The following is a 22705-nucleotide window of genomic DNA, read 5'->3' as shown; positions in this document are numbered from 1 at the left end:
GATGCTATGTCTCAGGAATATCCATGAGTATAAATCTGCAAAACAAGTGAAGTAACATCAAGTGGTTGATTTAGACAATCTCTATGATATTTAAGTTAGTATTAGGAACTGGAGAATGAAAGTATGAAATAATTGAGAGATGATGAATTACGTTATGCATACCTATCAGCTGTCATATATATAGACATCGGTTAGACTTACACTTGGTTGAGTTGAGATAGAACTTTATCTCTTGCATTTCAGATGTTAGTTGCCAGAGTTTTTGCTGAGCTAGGAATCCCTCTTAGACTTGGAATTCTAACTCTGTTTGATGAGTATTTTGAAATTTTGTTGGGTGATAGAAATAGTCTTTTATGTCTGCATGGATCGCCGGGCATCTAACCCATGTTGGATGGATCGCCCGGGCATGCTTTGTCTCCCAGGTGTCCAACCCATATTTCATGGGTTGTCCGAGCATGCTTGGGTCTCCTGAAATGGTGGGTAACCATCTTAAATGGTTCTTTTGAGTGAGTAACATCAAAATGTATCATGCAATAAACAATATAATTTTATTATTTCAAAAATCATTTGCAAGATATTATTTATTAACAACAGACTCTTTTTGTAAAATATTAGGCCCTGTATTTATTTGCTTACTCATAAACAAAAGGGTTGGATAATCTAGTGATAGGTTGGCTCAAGTTCTACATTCCTAATTTTTTTTAACCTCAAATTCTTTGACCTTGTAGACAAAAGGTCTTTAGAGGGAATCACATTAGATCTAGCAAATAAAATTAACTAATTACCAAAAGTTTGTTAATAAAAATAATAATTTGAATTTTTTTATTAATTATAAATTTATTATTTTATGCTAGAGTTATTAAAAAAATATCGTCACCTATTATATATTTTATTAATTAATTATTATTTGATTTATTAATTCTCTTGTGGATTAAAAAAATTCAATTTAATGAGGAAAATGAAATGACATTGTGCATGGCTGGAGGTTAGTTAATTATAACCATTTCTTGAAACTTACTTTGGATATAAAAGGATCAATCATTGAATATATTTTCAGTTAGATAAAAATGACTGATGATCATCCTAATGGAATTATGAGAAAATTAATTACGATAATATTTTAAGACATTTTGAATGATTTTATAAGAGCAGATAAATATCAACATCAAAATTTAAAAGATAATAATTAATATAAAACATATATGGATGAATGCAAAAGGTATAGTTTGATTAACTTTTTAATTGAGGGGTGGGAAGCCGGCTTTTAACAATTTTAGTTCTAGAAAAATAGTTTCTAACTTCAATTTCAAATACTTAAAATGCTTTGTAAACACAATGTTTAACTTCTTAAAAATTAATAGATAGAAAGGTTTGATATCCTACTTTTTATTATTTTATTTTATCTTTAAAAAAATTTATATACACTCCATCTAAAACATATTGCTAGATAGCAAAACCGATTTGGATAAGATAAAACTAACTCTCTTTAGAAATCTAAAGAGAGAAATTTCTCTCGAAGCTTTTCTCAGGTCTTTTCTCGGATTTAGCTGACTTTGTTTTAATGTCCCTCCATTGTCTTTCGGGACAGAAAAAAGAGAATGGTCTTACCAGTTTGGCTTGGGTCCCTTCCCTACCCTAATTTGGTTTTGTAGAGTTTTGTTTTTGAAGGTATGTCGTAGTTCTAAATCCTATCTTGGTGAGGATTTTCTGGCAATGATTTGCAAGGAGGACGCTGTTGTTCATGGATTTGGGTTGGTTTATTTCTTAGGTTTTTTGGTTTCAACTTCATGGGTATGGATATCTATTGCTTGTACTTTTGGAATTGTTTAGTGTATGCTCTTGTGTCAATTTGGGTGCTCAGCCTCTATAGATGGATGGTACTTGCTTTGGTTGTTTAGTAACTCTAGGACTTGCTCCTACACTACGACTAGAGAGGTCATCCTATTGTCCATTGCTGGTCGGTGAACTCTGCGGTAGCATCCTTCCTTCAGCGTTTTGAGCTGTGCTATGTGTTTGGTTAAGAAAATGGATGGTCTAAGCTTGGGAGGTGCTGATATGTGATGGGCAATATTTGGTGCTCCTTGGAATGCTAGTTGGGTTCAATCTTAGGTTAAGGGGTGGGTTGGTTTGATTTGTTTGGATTTGATTGGGTTTTGAAATGTTGGGTGGGCTTGCCTCCTTTTAACTTTTGTATCTTGACCCAAGTTGTACGTTTTGCCCTTTAATGGGCTTTTAATTTAACCTAAGTTAGCATGTTCCAAAATTTTTTTTATTACCAAAAGATAGTGATTTCATTAAAAAAGGAGGGGCTAAAACCTAGATACACAAAAGCTTTAGAGATAGCCATGCCAGGTCCATGAACTAGAATAAGCCCTAAATCTACCCGACAACATAACCTGTTACAAAGGCCCAACCTAGTTAGTAAACCCCCACTCAGACAAATCGAGTCTTCAACCAAGCAAAACATAGTAGCCATAGTAGCAGTGCCACTCGATCGAACTCTTCCCATCACAGAGAACCTAGAATTGAGACATGCAATACTGGAATGAGCCATTCTCAAACTGACTGAAGGAAGTCGTAAGGCAGACATCAAAGAGAGTTCGATATCACATAAGAATAAATCCCAAATCTTAAACTATAAATCATAAATCCTAAATCATTCTTTAAAGAGAGACATATCTTAAAGAATATCATAGAATGATTATTTTTTATTTACCTCTTGAGACCTCGACTATTCATTCACTCTTAGCTTATAAAGGCAGCCATTTCTGAGCAACGGACATCCAATTCAAATTTGAAATAACAATAATGGTAATATTTAAAAAAGAATGATAAATAAATAAATAAATAAAAAGATGGTAATGATAATAAAGGGAGCAAAAAGCAGGGAAAATAAATTGAAATAATCTTTAATCCTCGCAATGGTCGTATGAAAAAGAAGATGGAAAGTGAAAAGCTGATTTGTGTCACCTACTCATGGAGAAACAACATCATATTGTGAGGTGAGTTGAATTTAATTATCATTCATCTTCTTCCCCCCATGAAAAGCAGCTTCTACCAGAAAAAAATTGGTGCATTGGCCCCATTCAAAAATAATAATAATAATAATATTCTACCAATATTTAAATAGGAATCTTCTGCTGCCAATCACTAAAATTAAAAAATTTATAATATTAATTATGAACTTTAAGAATTCATGTATATTAATTAGTTAATTACAAGTGTCAATTTTAAAATAAATATTATTTTATTTTTAATTTCCAATGTAAACAAATAAGCTCAATATAACATTAAAAAAATTGGGATTTGAGTATAAAAATTATTTCATAACATCAATAATAGTAGTATTAAAAAAAAAACTAGAATATTGTAGGCAATGCCAATGCCTTATTTTTATCTCTATTTAATTTAATACACCTCCATACAATTTTGTTTGCTAAATCTTATATTTAAGTAAATAGTATTATTAGATGTCCCACAATAGAAAAGATGGTAAATACAAGTTTCATTTGGCCTATCCTGATTTATTTAAAGGTTAAAAATACATTATTCATCTAATAGAGTTAGGTTTGAATTCCGACTTTATTAATACTCTTATTAAAAAAAAATTCAAGTAAATACTCGATGATTAGTTGGTAAATTTACATGTTCAATATAGAGAGATTGTCCCTAACATGTTTCTAATCTTCAATAGAATAAATGGTGATGCCAAATTTGTCAATTTTGGACTTATTGAAAAAAAATATTGAAGGGTTGCTATCCATTTGAAGAAAATTAGATGCCAAAATCCATTCATTGGAGGGTCAATACCTATTATTGATAGAGAATATAAAAGAGAAGAAAAAGATCATTCATGCAAACTTTTCTCCTCTATTCATGTGAAAAAAGGGCCAAATTATTTTGTAAAGTTTCAATAGGGAAAAAATAATACCTCAATTGTCTTGACAAATTATTAATTATTTTTTATGATACAAATTTTATTTAGTTCAAAGATAATTTAATATTTTTCTAGTTTATTGAGAGCTTGAAATTGAATCCCATTGAATTGAATTTCCATTCCCATTCAATGAATTTTAAATTTCATTTTCCTCTTTATAATTTTTAAATTTACACTATTGAATTATTATTATTATTATTATTATTATTATTATTTACATTTTTATAACACAAGAAATATAAGTTTTTTTTAATTATATAAATTCAAATTATAATAATAAAATAAGAAAATAACATTTAAAGTTCCATTTGTTTTGTGAAAATTTGTTTTGTGTCTTAAAATATTTTTTGTTATTTAATTATAATATTAAAGAGGAAGCCAAATTTTTAAAAATAATTTAATTTTTTTAATAAAAATAATATATTATGTGAAATAAATATAATATTAAATTTATATAAAAATATATAATATAATAAAATAAGAAAATTAAAATTTTTTAATTTTTAATTCCGAAATTATTTTTTTTATTTATTTTAATTAATGTCCAAACACAACCTGCTTGAAAACGAAAATTTTTTGGCCAACTCTACCAAAAAGTTAAAAAGAAAATTAGAAAAAAAATAAAAAATAATAAAAGTAGTAGGGAATGGAAATGGTCCCAAAAATGACGCGCCACCAAAACAGCAAAGACCCACAAGCTCCAAATCATTATCAAACTCCACGTGTAAGACTGTTACATATCCACGTGTCCGAAATGACCCCACTGATCCCAAACCTCCCAAAGCCCACACCTTTTCAAAGTTGGTAAGAAAGACATTCCGCCTTCTCTCTCTTAGCTTCTGTTTTACAACAACTAACACACGCAGACAAGAAAGAGAGAAGAAAGAGCATGCAAACCCTGAAACATGGCTTATTTTTTCTCACTTTTGACCCTCCAATTTTGCCTAATTCACATTTACTCATCACCTGCTGCTTCCTTTCATCTTTCACTCTGTGTTGTTTGACTTTTCACTATCATGGCGAAGGCAGAAGCAGAAGCAGAAGCAGCAGAGCCTCCAGTTCCAGTCTTCTCAGACGTCCAATCAGTTTTGGATTTTCTACGCAAAAATGGGCTAAAAGAAGCGGAGTATGCTCTTAAAGAGGATATGATTGAGAAACATGAACTGGGTTCTTTTGATTTCGAGAAATTCTTGTTTGTTTTGCCTCCGGTGAGGATTCCGGCGAGCTTCCGGCGTCCGGATGAAGATGGCGGTGTTGGTGGTGGTGAAGGTTCAAGATCGAGTTCTGGGTCTGGCTCGGATGAGGAGTTTGTTAGCTTGGGATCTTCCACTAGTAATTTGTGCTCTTCAGGTAATTTTTTTTCTTAATTGTGTTTAAAGCTTCAGTTTTGAATTTATGATTGATATTTTTTTTTTCCTGATTTTAAGATTCTTGCTTTATCAAGTCTTTTTCTTTCTTTGTTTTCTAGAATTTGAAAACTTCTACTTAAGGTGAGATTGGTTAATTGTACTGCATCTTCATGTGGTTATCTGAACATAGAATCTTGTTTCATCATCTCTGCTACTCTCTATGGTGGAACTTTAGGAATTCAAATTTTACTTTTTTAGATCATTGGATTTATGGATTAGTACTTAGTACTACGTGAAAGATTGAAAGTGTTATTTTTTTCTAATATAGAGATATGTGTTTGGTTCTTTTGTTTGTTTGTGGAGGGTCTTGCACATGAAGCTCAGATAAAAGATTGCGACCTATGATAAGATTCCTAGTTCTTGTTGTTATAAATTCTCAGAAACCAAAATGTGCAATTATTTTATATAATTTCTACTTCTGCTTTTTTATGATGACTTGACACAACAAGGTTATTTTGTATCTATTATAGTACCATTCTTTTTCTTTTTCCCCCTTTTATTTTGAATGGTTATTTAGCTAATATATGCCAAGCCACTCCAATAGCTCTCTAATATTCTGCTTTTTTTATAAGTGTTTCTCGTATGTTTCAATAATTGCTCTCTATAAATGAGCTTTGGCATAGTGGTACTGGAGTGGTTGTCTTCAGGGCTATCTCTAGAGATGAGGAAAAATTCTTTTCTACACTTAAAGAGTGTTACTCCAAGCTGATAGATGAGTGCCAAATATGGGTGACTGTAGCAATTGGAATAGGTGGCAATCATTCATTGCCCAAAAGTGTAAAGCACTCAAGGTACTCATCTGTTGGTTTGGTGAAATACTCCTGATGTAGGCAAGTCAAATCCAAAAAAAATATTGCTCTTTTCTTTTTTGTGCTTACATGCACAAGCTACAGTTCTGTGCCATACTTGGTGGTTAATTGAGCATTTTAACCCCTTTTTATTTCTGCAGAATTTACAAATCCATATGGACTTTGTTCTGGATCTCAAGATAATTCAGAAACATCATCAGATAGGTTGTCTCAGTTTGGCACAGCACGTGATTACCCCGGTCTTGATTTGCAAAATGACCTCTATTGGTATGATGAAAGAGACGAGGGCTACTTCATGACTCCATCGTTCAATGGGCCAGACTGCTTCGGTGGTCCAAGTGAGGATAAATTTGTCATGACATCAGGGACAGTGAACCAATTTGAAAATCCACAGAGTTTATTTGATAAAACTGAAGGATTTGAAACAGAAGCAAACAATGATTTCTTGGATAAGCCTTGTCTTTTTAATGTGACATCTGTGAAAGATAAGAATGAAGCTCAAGCAATGGACTTTTATCATTTTGATAATGGAAACCATCCTGAAGTAGGTATTGAGAGGAATGGTTGTTCAGTTCCTCTTTACAAATGCTGTGTAGGAGCAGAGGGAAATTATGTTAGGGATCCAATTGATCACATCTATTCGAGTTCCAAAAACACTTATTTGAGTGATTTTCAGCTAAGAGTTGGAGATATTCCCACTGATTGTGATGTAGCTCCTGGAAATGGAAAAAACAAGAATGGTTACTACTCTTCAAAAGCGCATTCCAACAGTGACTTGTTTGAAAATTATAAAAGCTCCACTGAAATAATATCAAATGGATTTGCTGACTATGAAGTTGGAAATGGTAGAGAAGCAAACGGAGAAGCTGACGAGCTTAAGACTGCTGCAGATGAAGATGGTGAAGTTACTGCAGATGAGCTTCTGATGTTCGATACTCAGGAGGATGAATATGAAGTATTTGATCTGCGAATCATACATAGGAAAAACAGGTTAGTTTGAGATAGTTGATTTCCTGAGATTTTGGTTGCATTGTAGTTCTGATCTTGGTATGGATGTCAACTGAGATAGTTAAAATTTTGGAGCTAATTAGTATGCCATAAGAAAATTCGTTCAAGCATTGGATTGGAATTAGTTAAACATGTTTTGGTTTAGTAGTGTCTAATATGTCTTGCTCAAATTCTTGCCGGCTTCTCAGCATCATTAAACTTATCGAGTCATTCTTAATTGGAAGGAGGACACTTCCCCTGTATAGCAAATTGACCCTTTATATTATTTAGGTCTTGTGTGTTTTGGAATCCTGCTGCTGGTTCTTTGTTTCAAGTGATATTTAAAGCATGTGCATTGCTAGCTGATATGTAGAATCAGTATACTTACAAGTTATGCAATCTACAGGACAGGATTCGAGGAAAATAAGGATCTGCCTATTGTGCTTAATTCTGTCATCGCAGGCAGATATTATGTCACAGAATACCTAGGTTCAGCTGCTTTCAGTAAGGTTGTTCAGGCTCATGATCTTCACACAGAAGTAGATGTTTGTCTGAAGATTATTAAAAACGATAAAGATTTTTTCGATCAGAGTTTAGATGAAATTAAACTTCTGAAGCTTGTGAACAAGCATGATCCAGCTGATGAACGCCACATTCTTCGTCTTTATGACTACTTCTATCACCAGGTACATCTAGAAAAGTTGGGTAATTTATTGTGTTTTTCCTGAAAGTTATTGCTAATAAGAATCTATTACACCTTCTCGTTAATCTCGTTCCTTGTATAGATGGTACAACAGTATAATCGTGCCTTTTAATTTCAGCAAAAACATTATAATTTTTCTCATTCTATTCTCATACAGTCACTGGTGGCAGAGAACACGTATCTGAGATTTCATGGCTTTATCTTGTGTATGGTTCTCATAAATTACTGATAGAAATTGTGATAATCATTAAAATATTCTCGCTTGTTGAAATTATCATACTGCTTGTAATATTGTCTACTTAGAACTCTGCAGGAGCATCTCTTCATCGTTTGTGAACTCCTCCGTGCAAACTTGTATGAATTTCAGAAATTTAATCAAGAATCAGGCGGTGAACCATATTTCACTCTGAGCAGACTGCAGGTTAGTTTGGTTCTGCTGTTAGACTTGATTTTATCTTCCTTTGATTCTTTGTCTTTGCCCTCTTCTTTTAGGTCCAAAATTCTATTGTTTTAGTCTGTTGGATTTGGAGAACCACTACAATCGCTTTGGATGTATAGTTCTGATGACTTGCATTAGTTTGAATTTGCTAACTGATATGAAGCAATTCATTTTAGCCATTCTAGTTGCTATTTGTTATGAAGTAACAAAGATAACCTATTCCTGAAAATTGTAACTTGCTAATGTGAATCTAGAGCACACAAAATTTGTAACAATGAGCTGTTTGATTGTTCCTGTCAGGTTATAACTCGTCAATGTTTGGAGGCACTGGAATTCTTGCATCACTTGGGAATTATTCATTGTGATCTCAAGCCTGAGAATATTCTGATAAAGAGTTACAGGAGATGTGAGATCAAGGTTATTGATCTTGGAAGCAGTTGCTTTAAGTCAGACAACTTGTGCCTATATGTACAATCTCGTTCCTACAGAGCCCCTGAAGTCATTTTGGGTCTTCCATATGACCAGAAGATTGACTTATGGTCTCTTGGCTGCATCTTGGCTGAGCTATGTTCTGGGGAAGTATGTCTTACCCTTCCATACTCCATGGATGGTTTCATTATCCATTGATGTTTCTCTTGGATTGCCTTGGATATTAAAGAATAATTCTCTTCGATAATTTAGCCAACATGTCATATTCAATATAAATTTCTTTATCAGGTGCTGTTTCCGAATGATGCGGTTGTAATGATCCTTGCACTTATGATTGGGATGCTGGGCCCTATTGATTTGGAGATGTTGGTGAGGGGGCAGGAGACACACAAGTACTTTACAAAAGAATACGATCTCTATTATGTAAATGAGGTTTGTCAGCCATATTTACTTCACCAAATCATAATATACTGGGCATGCTTTGCCTGCAACTCAATTTTGGACATGACTTCTTGTCTTCATGTGTGAGACAGTGAAAGCTGAAGTAATCGTTGTCTGAAGTTCAATTTAGGTGAAATTATTTAGACCGTTAATGTGCTGCTAAATTCAAACTCCACTGGGGGAATTTTTTTTAAATCATGAGACGCATAAAAGTACTTTTAAGTCGAGAGATCATATTCTAATAGATTTCCCTTAATGATTAATAATTTAATCAATTTCCACTGTGATTTGAGTTTCTTTGTGACCAGAAGGTCATGGGCTCAAGTTGCATAAACAACCTCCCTACAAAAGCAAACAGGGAACTCTCCCCGTTTCTGGGGCCCCCATATACTAATTTCACCACTCCTTATTACTAATGCTGCTAATTATGTGTGCAGGAAACAAACCAAATAGAGTACATTATCCCAGAGGAGTCCTCATTGGAGCATCATCTGCAGACTTATGATGATGGATTTATCGACTTTGTGAGAAGCTTGCTTGAGGTCAATCCCCTGAGGCGCCCAACTGCAAGGGAGGCACTAGAGCACCCTTGGCTTTCTTATTCTTATGAGTCAAATTCTTACTGAATTTCTGGAGGATTTACCACTCTTGTTGATACATTTACGTCTGTTTATTACACTGTCTTGTGAGCCGGGAAAACTGTGAGCATAACACTGGAGCACAGGTTTCCAATATCAGTTTTGTTTTGATGTGAATGCAACCACCCCAGCTTACTGAACTAAGTTGCATATACTTGCTTGTTAATCAACACATAATTTATTCTGTACAGAAGGTTGTTCTGCATATTTTTTTGATCCCATTGGTAGGGGTTTTTGTATGTAGCTTGAACGCCGCAGCATTGATTGGCATAAACAGAGGCACAATAATAAGATGTTTAGTGCATTGCTTTGGATTCTTCATACTTGGCAAGTGTTAAGTACTTCTGAAAATGCTGCATATGATTTTTCTTTCTGGGTATTTCAGAAACTCTTGAAGGAGTATGGTTTGAATTTCTTACAAGCATGGTCTGCGATTGAATCCTTATCCATTCTCTTTAGCAAATGATAATCTTGGCTGCTCTTAAAGCTTCATGTTCACTATAATTCCAAGGCAGTCGATGCTGCTTTTTAATTATTATCCTTGTGTAGTTCTCATCTTATTAAGCTAAGAGTCATTAACTCATGATTCAATAATTACTTTTGTTAATAAAATTGAATTCTGATCGACAAGTATGTATACATAGAAACTATAAAAAATGGATAGGAAGAAAAGATGAGCACAAGTTGTATTTAGTATGAGGAGAGAAAAAGAATGTTCTTCATGTACACCTCATGGAGAAAACTAGGAAAGACTTGGTCTTAATCGCTCCTCTTTGGCTGCTAATGTGTAATCAACTCTTTGATTCCAATTCTCATCAAGTTGGCCTAGACTCATAAATGGATAACTATCTATACAAATTTATTAACATTCAAAATCAAACATAATTTAAAAAAAATTTGCAGCTACAGATAGATCAAACTTATATAAAAATAAACTCATTAATCGTTTAATTAAATATTTATATATATTTATTAAAATACTTTATATATACACTTTAATTAATTTTATATGAGTTTTAACTTATATTATTAGATGCATCCAATAATTTATTAAGTTGATTGAGATCACAAGGTTAGCCAACCAAAACTACATTCATAGTCCAAATTTGACCAAGAAGACAAGTTTGGCTAAAATTGATTTTGAATCAAATTGAAGTCATTTGGTTTGATTGAAAATTAAAATTTTTATATTCAAAAAATTAAAAAAATTACCTTAAAAAACAAAAAAATAATCGTTAAATTTGATTAAATCAAAATTGAATTAGAATGGAAATTGCAATTGTGATTTCAATTTTCCTAAATTTTGAACTAAAATAGCCAGTGATCTCTAAATATTTCTCTTTTTAATAATTTTTGCTTTTTCTATTTTGAATCATTTTTACTATAAATATGATAAATTTTACAATTGATATAGAGATATTTAAACTATTATATTTATAATATACATTAATATTTATTATTTTATAATAAATAACATCAATTTGTATTTTAGAATAATTTGCTTTCACTTTTAATTTTATTATGATTGTATTATTTTTCACATTGGATGTTTTTAATTTTTTGATAATTATTGCAATTTATACTTATTTTTAATAATCATAATTTAAAAATTAAATAATGATAATAACTTGCCTACTTTATTGCTCTAAGTATAACGTATGTGCTTTGTTTGTAAAAACATTATTTATTTTTTAATTAAAAAATGTTATTAAATGTGTTAAATAATTGTTGTTATTCTCTATTTAAATCACTTTATATATACTTTTTTTTTAAAAAATTATTTTTAATCATTAATTTATTTATTTTAAACAGAGTTTTACATAATTCACGTATTTTCATAAAATTATTAAATTTTAATTTATTTTATAAAGTTTATTAAATTTTAATTTAATTTTATGAAAATTAATATGATCAAAAATTAAAATCTTTAAATTAATTTATTAACTTATTAACCTGCTGATTTTTATAAATTAAATTAAAATTTAATAAATTTTATAAAAAATTAAAATTTAATGATAATTATAAAAATATTATAACTATATGTGATAATATTTAGCTACTTTGAACAACGCAAAGAGAAAAGGTTGCACATATTTTTCCATAGGCACGACTACACTAGATATCATCTTCTCAGGCTTTCTCAGACCGCGAGTAATGATCTTAAAGAGAGATTGTCTCTTCTCATTGGCTGATTCGATTCAACAAAACTCCCTCCTTCACTTTCTCGCTTCTCTCTGTCGTTTTGCTATTTCTTTCCTACGCTCTCCCACCTGTGCGTGTTAAACCTCCCCTAATCATTGCTTGCAATCGCAAAACCTTTAGGATCCCAAAATTTTATTTAATAATCAAAATTTTATTTAAAATTTAATAATAATTTTATTTAATGATCAAAATTAAAATTAAAATTAAAATATAACTAATTAAGCTATGATTATTATTTTTCAATTATGAGACTTACATAAGAGCTTAAAATTTTTAAGGAAAATAATATTGTAATTGTAATTATAACTATGAAATTTATAAAAATTATTAATTAATTAATTATTTTGCATGTATAAATATACTTTTGACTTTAATTAATTATTTATTCTAAAAAAAAGACAATAATTAATAATCTAAATTAAGATGTACTTTCTATCAAAGCGCGTGGGATAAATTTTATCATCGCTCTCATTTTTATTCTTACTTTCTCTCAAGACTTTTAATGAATAAAATGAATTAATCATTTCACCACCATTACGAATTGGCTCTTTACCGCCATCTTCTCCTCCTCCGCCACCACTCAATTCCATGATATGGCTGAGTTGACTCAGCCCGAGGTCGTCTACTCAACTCGCTCTCTTCAACTGTGGAGGACGCTCTGGAACTGGCTCGCTTTCTTCTTTCAGATCTTCCTCCAGATCCTTCGAGCCTTAGGCCACCTTCCTCTCCTCTCTTCTTCTTCTTCTTCCTCTTCTAACTCTTTCAAGCCTTTGCCAGTCGTTGAGTTGCCGGAGATTGACTCTCGCACTACTCTTGAGATCACCGCCGGACGTGACTCCTCTTTTGCTGATGAGCCTATCAAAAAACTCACAGTATGGTTTTCTGTTTTTCTGGAATTCCAATTTCTTTCCTTTCTTCTTTCCCCCTTTGAACTTGTCTGCGTCTGATTTGTTTGTAGAATGGAGTTATTTTTTAATAAATAGAAACAGATATCTAAATTTAGTCCCGTTTTGTATAACTAACTGAGGAATTATCATGATTAGGAGATAAATGACTCTAATTTTGGGATGGATTATAGCTTCTCAAGTTTTGTGCTTTAAGAGTTGGGATTGCTGGGATTGCTGAGGCACAATTGAAGAACACTAAACTATATATGCTCTCCATTTGCAAATATTTTTGGATTATTTTTTGCAAATGGTTTCTTAATCCCTAATTTGATGTAATGATTTTTACCTCTTTCTCCCATAGTTTGCGCACTTTATATTGGTTTAAGTTCACATCAGTTTACGTTTTACCTTTCTTCTATTTTTCAATTTATTCTTCTGTCCTCCTTGAAAAGATTTCCATTCTCAAGACTGTCTTTTTGGGTTTGACTTCTGTGGATTGTGTATTATGGTTATGGAATGAATAACAAAAATATGAGGTTTTTATAGAATTCAATAGCTGTATCTCATTTGTTATTGATCTTCAATATGCAATTTATTAAGTTTGATACGCCGAGGGCAACACATGGGTTGATATGTGTTAACTTCTTTGTGTTACCAATTGTGCTGAGTGGTGTCATCAAGTTTTTTCTCTCTCTTTCTGTTTGTTTATGCTCTTGAGCATGTGTGCACCTGCAGGTGGTTCTGGACTTGGATGAAACTCTAATATGTTCGTATGAGACATCTAGTTTGCCAGCTATTCTACGTAATCAAGCAACTGAAGCTGGACTGAAGTGGTTTGAATTGGAATGCTTATCTTCAGAAAAGGTCTCATATGTTCTAGGCTCTCTTCCGCTCCTCTCTCTCTCTCTCTCTCTCTCTCTCTCTCTCTAAATGATAATTTATTGTCTATTTAAGAGAAACTATTTTGATATTACTATGTTGGGCCTTGAAGGAATGTGAAGGGAAACCTAAAATCAATTTTGTTACGGTGTTTGAGCGTCCAGGGCTGGCTGAATTCCTAAAACAACTAAGTGAATTTGCTGATCTTGTGTTGTTTACTGCTGGCCTTGAAGGTTTGTTAATTACTAAATACTATTTTGGGTTTTCTTATTTGCTGTTATTTCTTTTTCTTTTATCATTAATTTTGTTGTTATGTTCAATTTACCACTTATGCTTGTTTGCAGGTTATGCTAAACCCCTTGTGGACAGAATAGATACAGAAAATCTATTTAGCCGTCGCCTTTATCGGCCTTCAACAATTAGCACGTAAGTACCCTTTTCTGTGTTGCTCTTGTTGTATCAGGCATGCAAATATAAGGTACACACACAATCGTACAATCAAACAGTATAGAAAATGGAGTAAGAATAACACAACATTTATGTGGTTTGATAGTAAGGTTTATGTTCATGGGTAAGATGAGAGAAAGTTTCGCTATGATGAAAAAATCAAAATACAATTACTCAGAACTTTCTTAGTTGATAGATTTTTTCTGTTTATCTTACTTGAATATGCTTAAATGTTCTGCATTTCTGCTGGATTAGCTGTTTACTGCCATACCTCAGTACAAGTATTTACCTTGTGAAATGAAATAAAATCTGAAATCAAGAAAATTATTACTTTTTGTAGATCATGCAATTTACTAAAACTTCCATGTTAAATTGCTAATATATACAAACACGCCCTGTCCAACTTTTTTCAGATATGTGCCTGCATAATGACTTCATGTGTATTTTGTACTTGTAATACAATGTTCATTTGCTAAGTCATTCATTCAAGAAAATTAAAGAAACAACTTCATTTCTTAAGACAATAAAATGCAGTATTTCCATTTCTTCCTTGATAGTTGATTCCTTATGCTGTGCACTTTAATTTGATTCTGGTCTTTTTTTTTAAAAAAAAAAAAAGAAAAGTGTCATAATTAATGATCATTAAGCTTCTTTTGTGACCATTAAGCTTGAGATTATTTTTTCTATTGACAGACCTCTCATGTGGTATGTGAACAGGAAATATAGGGAGCATGTGAAGGATCTCTCTTGTCTGTCAAAGGATCCTCGCAGAACTGTTATAGTTGACAACAATCCATTTAGTTTCTTGTTGCAACCGTTGAATGGAATTCCATGCGTTCCTTTTTCTGCAGCTCAACCATATGATACACAGGTCGCTATATCTAAATTGCAAACTTTTATGGTGAATTTCTCCAATCTTGTTTGTTCCATTGCTTACTAGATCTCCATCTGTTTTTTTATGGCTTTATCAGCTTCTGGATGTCCTTCTTCCACTCCTTAAGCACCTCTCTAATCAGAAAGATGTAAGACCTGTGTTATATGAAAGATTCCACATGCCTGAATGGTTTCAAAATCAGGGAATCCCTGCTTCTGGTTGGACATAGTAGGATAAGGATAGAATGCAAATGAAAGCTACCATTCTTTTACCCTCCACACAGGCAGCATTTTGTGCAGAAGACAACTTTTTGTATAGCATTAATTTGTATTTCATAGGCGTTCAAGAAAGTCATGCATTTTCAGAAAAATAATTCATCTGTGCTTTCATCGGGCAAATAGTCACAAAGGTTATTTCTTTAGATTTGTTAATACTCTGATTCTTATTGTAATTCTGTTTACATGTTTTCATTCCTGTTTAGTGTTTATGTATCTCTCTGAGAGTCTCAGTTCTGTAAATTGTACTTTATCAATGATTATTAATAGTCCACACATTTCTGATTGTTTTATATAGTTGGTTTTCAAGTGGAATTTACTGCATATGTGTGCGATGCAGATTTAGGATCGTTGTCAAGAGGATATGCTTACGTACCCGAGTTGTTAGCTGTTTGATGATCATTTTTTCATTTGATCGAATGGCTGATGTTTCATTGCACAAGTGAGGGTAGTTCTGATTGTCATCTGCATGTTAACTGCACTTACCAAATTAGTTGTTATTATATTTCAGTCCTCTTTGGTGATGTCGACATTCCCATTTTCCTAACCTTAGCCTATAGCGGACAATTGTGGTAGCTGACACCATCTACAAATCTCCATAGACAAATTTATCATTTAACTGTTATGATAATAAGGGGAATAGGAACTGTGATATTGTATGAGACGAAAATATTGTATAAATAGGGGAGCATTGGGGCAGCCAAGAATTCAAAAATACAATAATTACTTTTCTCTCTATAATTCTCTCTTTTTACTTCTCATCCCTATTTCTTCTATTCTTTTATCTCCAATTTCTTCTATTCTTTTATCTCCAATTTCTTCTATTCTCTCATCTCCTTTCTTCTTATAATTTGATGCAGAACCCTAATTCAGGGATTCTGTAACAAATTGGTATCATAGCTTTCAAGGGTGGGCATTGCTTGCTTCTTGGTTCATCTGAGTTGCACTCATGTTCAGATTTAGGTTTCTTTCTCTTCTCTCTCTCTCTTCTTCCCCTCTAATTCTTCCTTCTTTTTCCTGAGATTTCTTTCATTCTTTTCCTCTATATTCCTTCTTTTCTTTTCTGTAGACCTTGTTCTTTTCTTCTTTCTTTTTTTCTTTCTTGAAATTCCAAGAATTAATAGAAATTCCTTTCCTCTCAATTATTTTCATCTTCTCTCTTTCGAATCTCCAGATATTCCATTCTTTCTCTCTTTCTTCCTTCTCACATTCTCTGCAAAATATCTTTCTCTTTTCACTATTCTTTGATTCTTTTCTCTCTTTCTATCTCTTTTCTCAATTTATTTCATTCTCAGTTCATTATAAGGGTTCCATTTCCTTATTTCTTGAAGTTAATGAAATTTCGGATTGTACTAAAACCCTATTCTTGAGCTTATTGAAATTCCTTGTTAAAAAAAACCTTAGATTCCTTTATCAGTTGATTTTCTTTCACTATTTTACTCAAATTTTCTTTATTTTACTCAAATTTTCTTTCTCAAATTCTCTTCAAAATAAAATTAGAGCATTAAACCATGGAAGTACAATTTTGGGAACAAAAGGATCTTAAGGGAATGCTAGAAATTGTTGAACGAAGATTAACAAAACGCATGGAGGAGTTATATCAATAAAAGTTGAGGGATTTGGAATAAGGCTTTATGAAATTGTTGATAGGGCATTTAAAAGATACGAGGAGAGGCTAGATAAAATATAGGAGAAGTGGAAGATATCGTTTCAAGAAAAAATGGAGAGATTTGAAATAGAAGAGCAAGTGCCCATTAATGATGTGGATATGGTAGAACAGGATCACAATATAGAAAAGTTTGATATGCATATGTTGAACTTAGATGAGGAACAATTGGAATTCATGCTTCACTTGCTACTAAGGAAGAAAATTCACAAGTGGCTTGCAGCCAAGAGGTGGATGTTAAGGCTCATATCCTCAACCTGATGTTGGAATCAGTGGGTCATGATATTCCAGAAAAGCAGTCCATGATGATTTTCAGTAGTGATAAGGTAGATGGGATGTCATTTGAGTTGGTGAATTTTCAAAAGAACAACTGAGAGATATTGTTTTAATTCCTGAAGAGGTTCTAAAAACTAAGTTTTTCTCATTTATGGAGCATTACTTTTGCTACATGTGGTCCTTTCCAAACACATGGCATATCCTAGACTACTCAAGGGTAATTAAGGTTGATGAAGAAGTTGATTTTGAATTTCATTGCTATAATTTGGAGGGAGTTTCCTATGCGATTGTTCTTCTCAAAGAGGGTGAGTATGAGAAATGGCAAAGAAACAAAATGAAATTAAAATTCTGTCATTGGAGGGAGAATGTACAATGGTTGATAAGAAGAAAGTATGGGCAGAACGTTTCGGTACACCAATATTCCAATTGGAAAGGCAATCTTGTTTAGATAAAATGCTTCCTGCCAATTCAGTCCTAGAATTAAAATGCAACTCTACCATAGCATTCAAGCTACTTGCATAGAAGATTTTTCTTTTATTCATGGAAACTTTTCATTCTTGAATACAAGAATGATCTCAAGAAGCAGGGAATGTTATGATAATAAGGGGAATAGGAATTGTGAGAATGTATGGGAGGAAAATATTGTATAAATAGGGTAGCATTGTAAATAATTGGGACAGCCAAGAATTTAATAATAAAAGAATTACTTCTCTCTCTATAATTCTCTTTCTTTCTACTTCTCATCCCTATCTCTTCTATTCTCTCATCTCCTTTCTTCTTATCATCTGAAGCAGAACCCTAATTTAGGAATTCTGTGACATTAAACTCCTTTTACTAATCATTAAGAGTCTGTTTATGATTGTTGCTAAGAGGTCAAAATGCTTCTTTTTTTAAGAAAAACACTACAGTAGATATTGTTGAAAAAAATATTTAATTGTTTTGAATTCTCTTAACTAAAGTATATCAAATTTAACTTTAATTTAATTTTAATACCCTCTTAACATATTTAAGGAGTTGTTTTATCATCTGTAGCCTATTTCTCAGCTTTTCAAATAAGTTGTTTACCAATGATGTGCTGGCCTAATGGTTAGCACAGAGGCCTTAGAATGGAAACATCCACATTCGAGTTTAGGGGATGTCAGGAATGACGCATATTCGGATTTCGGTCTCTTGAGGGTCTTTTGGGGTTGTCAGGCTACTCTAAGAAGCCACGATGATTAATTCGGTTCGGCTTTTGTGCAAGGTAGCCGAGCGATGCCAAACTCCGACTATTAAAAGAAATTGAAAATGCTGCGTTGCTGCCTTGCTTGCTAAGTTTGATCTTTATGTTACCAAAAATAGTCTGGCAGTGTAGCTAGTAATGGAAGCACAAAGACATCTTGCATCGGCACATGGGCGGCGGTTGCTTTGTCAAGTTAATTGATCATGGTTTAGGATTGATTAGCAGCCCAACATGATGTTTAGCAACTTTGAAACTTTTACAGGTTTGCATATCCTTAAAAAGCTTATACATGTCGTAACAATGCCGACCTAAAGCTGCAATTTTATGTGCACATAAACAGCAACAAAAAGCACTCGATCTTATCCTTCTCAAGACTGATCATACCTTTTCTGTTTCTTTTTTTTTTTTTTTTAAATTTCACTAAAATCTGTAATGAAGTGTGGTTTCTTTTTTCCAGAGTCATACCCTTACAAAACTGCTTAATGAAAAGAGTTTTCTTTTTTTTAGGAGGAGATTGAGGACTCAAACTTGTATCTGTTACGTGAATTATATAATTTTAGCTATTCAAAGATACACTAAGCTGTGATGTTGCAGGTTTGGACTATCCTGCATGTGAATACATCCATTACAAAGGAAACAAGATGAGCTTTACATTTTATTTTTAGAAAAAAAAAATTATAATCACTTTAAAAAAATATATATTCTACAATAATTAAAATATGTAATTGTGAAGAATGCTTCAACCATATATTTTTAAAATGTATAATTGTGAAGAATGCTTCAACCATATACTTTAGCAGAAAATAGATTTGTGTAGAAGAATCAATATTATGATTGGCTAAGTCTTTCTTTATATTTTGTTTTTCTGTTTGGTCTTTGTTGTTATATTGTGCAACAGTGATGATTACCCTCATTAGCTACTTCGCTGGGCTTAAAGTTGACGAATTCTTTAATTTTTTTTAAATATAAAATAAAATTAAGTATACAGTAACTAATTCTTACAAAATATATTCGTTAAAAACTATTAAAATTAATTTTAAATTAAATTTAATATATTTTAATTATGAAAATACTTTGTACTTGGTTCATGATTATTATCGGATTATTTAGGTAATTCATATTGTCCCACATTGGTTTGGGACAAATACTTTGTGTTTGATAAATTTTCACCCCTTTAACTAGATTTTAGAGTAGAATTAGATCTAATTTATTTCTTTTACATGGCATGAGTCTGTCTTGCTTCAATATTGAATCACCCACAGATGTATTTGTCTTACAAACCTCATAATTAAAATGTTTATGTTTGGATATGAAGATTATGTTGTTTCATATTAATTTGAGATAAGAACTTTATACTAAATAAAAAATTTTAAATAAATATTCTTCTCTTAAATTATTTTTAGAATGAAGTTGAATCTAATTTATTTTCTCTACCATGTATATCATGAATATAATTTGAGGCGCAGTCATTCAAAAATCAGATCACCAAATCAAATATTTTTATATTTTAGAGACAGTCATATCAAGAACGCTTATCCATCAATTAATACAAAATTTACTTATGTGTGTGTATGTGTATATATATATATATATATAGAATCAGAAAGCAACAAAGAGGAGAAACTACTCATAATATTAAAAATGCACACAAGTTGTTTGATGTCTATTAAAATTAGCTGTTTTTCAGATTCCCTTGCCAGAAGTCAGTAGTTCACCATCAGAGCACCATTTTTAAAGGAAATTAAAAATTTTTGGATCCAGTACTGTTAGTTTGGGATTAGATTATCAGTTCCTTCAAGTTTGGACTTTTGAGCATCTTCAATTAAGTTTGTACATTTTATATACAAAGCCCTTTTCATCATTTTTATTCCAAGAACAGTAAGGCAACTTTATATAAAGAAATGTAGTTTTTTTTTTTTTTTTTTTTTGAAAATTGTTAAAGGGAGAACTTGCTAGGATTTGAATTTAATCTCTTACTATTTTTTTTTTTTAAACTTAATTTATAAGTGTGAGAAACACATGCACACCGAATCATTTTCAAAATTAATAGGACTCATTGCCCCTTAATTTCCATAGGATCCCTTAATTATAAGTCCTTTATTAAATTCAATTCCAGGTGTTTCTATAATAGTAGCACAACACTTTTAAAGAGAACTTTCTTCAAGAATGGAACCCAAAAGGTCGAAAACAAGCAAATGATGCAAAGCAAACACCCCTTTGAGCTACATGAAATGATATAGCAAATGTTTTTATACTTAGATTCCATTTGTTTTACGGAAAATAACTTGTATATGGAAAATATTTTTCAAAGAAAATATTTTTTTAAAAAATATTTTTCATTATTTAATTGTAATATTAAATTAAAGATATGTATTTATATTATGCATGTATAAGTATTTTTATTTTCCAATAAGATCATTAAAGTTTAGAAAAAAATAACATAATTTTCTTTTTGACTAGTAAAATATTTTTCTTTCACTCATTTTTCTGAGTGCCTTAAACATTAAAAAATACAAAATATTTTCTATAAAACAAATAGAGTCTTAGATTTAGCAGTAAAGTTTTTATTGGTAAAAGTTTAAAATTTATTGTCATAAATTTATGATAACAATAAATTAATTGTTATATATTACTGCGATAAAATTGTAGCAGTAGATATTTCAGAATAAAATTACGATTACTAAGAAAAAAAATAGTTATTAGCAATAAATTTTAATGATAACAATAATCACTGTTATATTTTTTTAAGTATAAATAGCAGTAATTATTCATGCTATTACTATATATTAGTTTTATACACAACAAAATAAATGTTACTGCAAAAATTTTTATGACTAATTTTAGCATTTATTATTACATAAATAAAAAAAATTCTTTCTCTTTCTCTCTCTATTAATATATAAATATTTATTTATTTATTCTTCTCTTATAAGACTTCAGTTAATTATAAACTAGCTTGCCGATATTCAAGCCACTTATTTTAAAAAAATTTTATTTCAAAACCTAAAATATTGATGGAGTAGTTCAATGATATTAATCAAACTCATATTTCATAATACAACCACTGGAGATCATTTGTCACGACCCAAGCTATGGGCCGGACCGGCACTAGGACCTGGGCCAGCCTAAAGCCCCCGAGGCCCGTAGTAAGCCTAACTGTTCATTAACCCAATTCTAAGGCCCATTTGGGCCCAATTTCAAGAAACCAACCGGACAGAGCCCAACCATAAAGTGGACCTTTCAACGGGGAGTTTTTGACTCACCCGACCTGTAAACAAAATATATCATCAATTGGGGAGCTCAGCTCACCCTCCACATACTCATATCAGCATAAAAATAAATGGGAGCTCAGCTCCCTCATCCAATCTATCAAACATGCATATAATTTTACAGGTCCACATGACAATTTATATTACAGACCCGAATCATTTAAATATTTCTAACACATGCGGAAATTCTAGGAGTAAATAAAATTACAAAACTATTGATAAACAACCTGCGAAGGAGAAAAGCAGGTTAACCACAATAAAATCCTCCTCAGCTTTGAAAAAATATTGAACAGAGTGAGCGTTCTACTCAGAGTGTAAAATATCAATTTTAACCATAATCTCTATAACTATCTAGAACTAATGCAACTTTGTGGAGTGAAATGCAACAAAGAACCATATTTTCACATCATAACAACAAAAGGTAATTTGGAGCACTCACGCACCTGTAACATCAATCATAAAATATGGGAGCTGATCCCTATCTGACTCTCTTAAATCCAACTTTGGTGCAGTGAAGAACTCATTTCGGACTTCCACTTAATAACCAAATCGGGGTCCCAGCGAAGAACTCAAGCCGTGTCTACCCCGAAGGACCGGGTCCCAGCGAAGATCTCAAGCCGTGTCTACCCGTCCTATCCATAGTCCACACCACATCACACGCACGCCAACGCACGCACACTGCTCCAAATTACCACAACAACATCCATGGCACGCTAACAGTTATGAATGCAACATAAATCATGCCTAGAGTTTAACTACATAAATATTTACATATAAGTGATGCATGGGCATGCTTGAAAATATAATAATATCGAAATTACAATTAAAATTAATATTTTACTCACAGACTTGACGGCAATCACTGTGGCGGCTGGGTGGAGGAAGAAGGCTGTCCCGGCTCACTTGACAATTTTAT

General features: G+C 32.0%; 2 protein-coding genes across 3 annotated transcripts; both read left to right on the top strand.

The window, feature by feature from the left end:
- Positions 1-4760: 4760 nt before the first annotated feature.
- On the top strand, positions 4761-10113 carry LOC110660173 (uncharacterized). Of its 2 annotated transcripts, XM_058133747.1 has the most exons (7): positions 4761-5287; positions 6296-7145; positions 7549-7828; positions 8159-8266; positions 8585-8863; positions 9002-9145; positions 9592-10113. In XM_058133747.1, exons 1-7 carry the CDS (start codon positions 4954-4956, stop codon positions 9778-9780), a joined length of 2184 nt encoding a protein of 727 aa, XP_057989730.1. In that variant the 5' UTR covers positions 4761-4953; the 3' UTR covers positions 9781-10113. The 2 variants fall into 2 exon arrangements, with proteins under 2 accessions (XP_057989730.1, XP_057989731.1); XM_058133748.1 differs by lacking the exons at positions 4761-5287; positions 6296-7145 and having other exon boundaries at positions 7626-7828; positions 8149-8266.
- A 2387-nt stretch (positions 10114-12500) lies between these two features.
- Positions 12501-15651, top strand: LOC110660174 (uncharacterized). Its single transcript, XM_021818369.2, has 6 exons — positions 12501-12866; positions 13617-13745; positions 13873-13993; positions 14105-14186; positions 14925-15078; positions 15179-15651. The coding sequence occupies exons 1-6, from the start codon at positions 12588-12590 to the stop codon at positions 15308-15310; spliced, it is 897 nt and encodes a 298-aa protein (XP_021674061.2). The 5' UTR covers positions 12501-12587; the 3' UTR covers positions 15311-15651.
- The last annotated feature ends 7054 nt before the right edge of the window (positions 15652-22705 follow it).

The sequence above is a fragment of the Hevea brasiliensis genome, chromosome 14 (assembly GCF_030052815.1).
Source record: "Hevea brasiliensis isolate MT/VB/25A 57/8 chromosome 14, ASM3005281v1, whole genome shotgun sequence".
Classification (NCBI taxonomy): Eukaryota; Viridiplantae; Streptophyta; class Magnoliopsida; order Malpighiales; family Euphorbiaceae; genus Hevea; species Hevea brasiliensis.
Note: the sequence above shows the minus strand (reverse complement) of the source record. Positions and strands in the feature narration are given on the sequence as shown.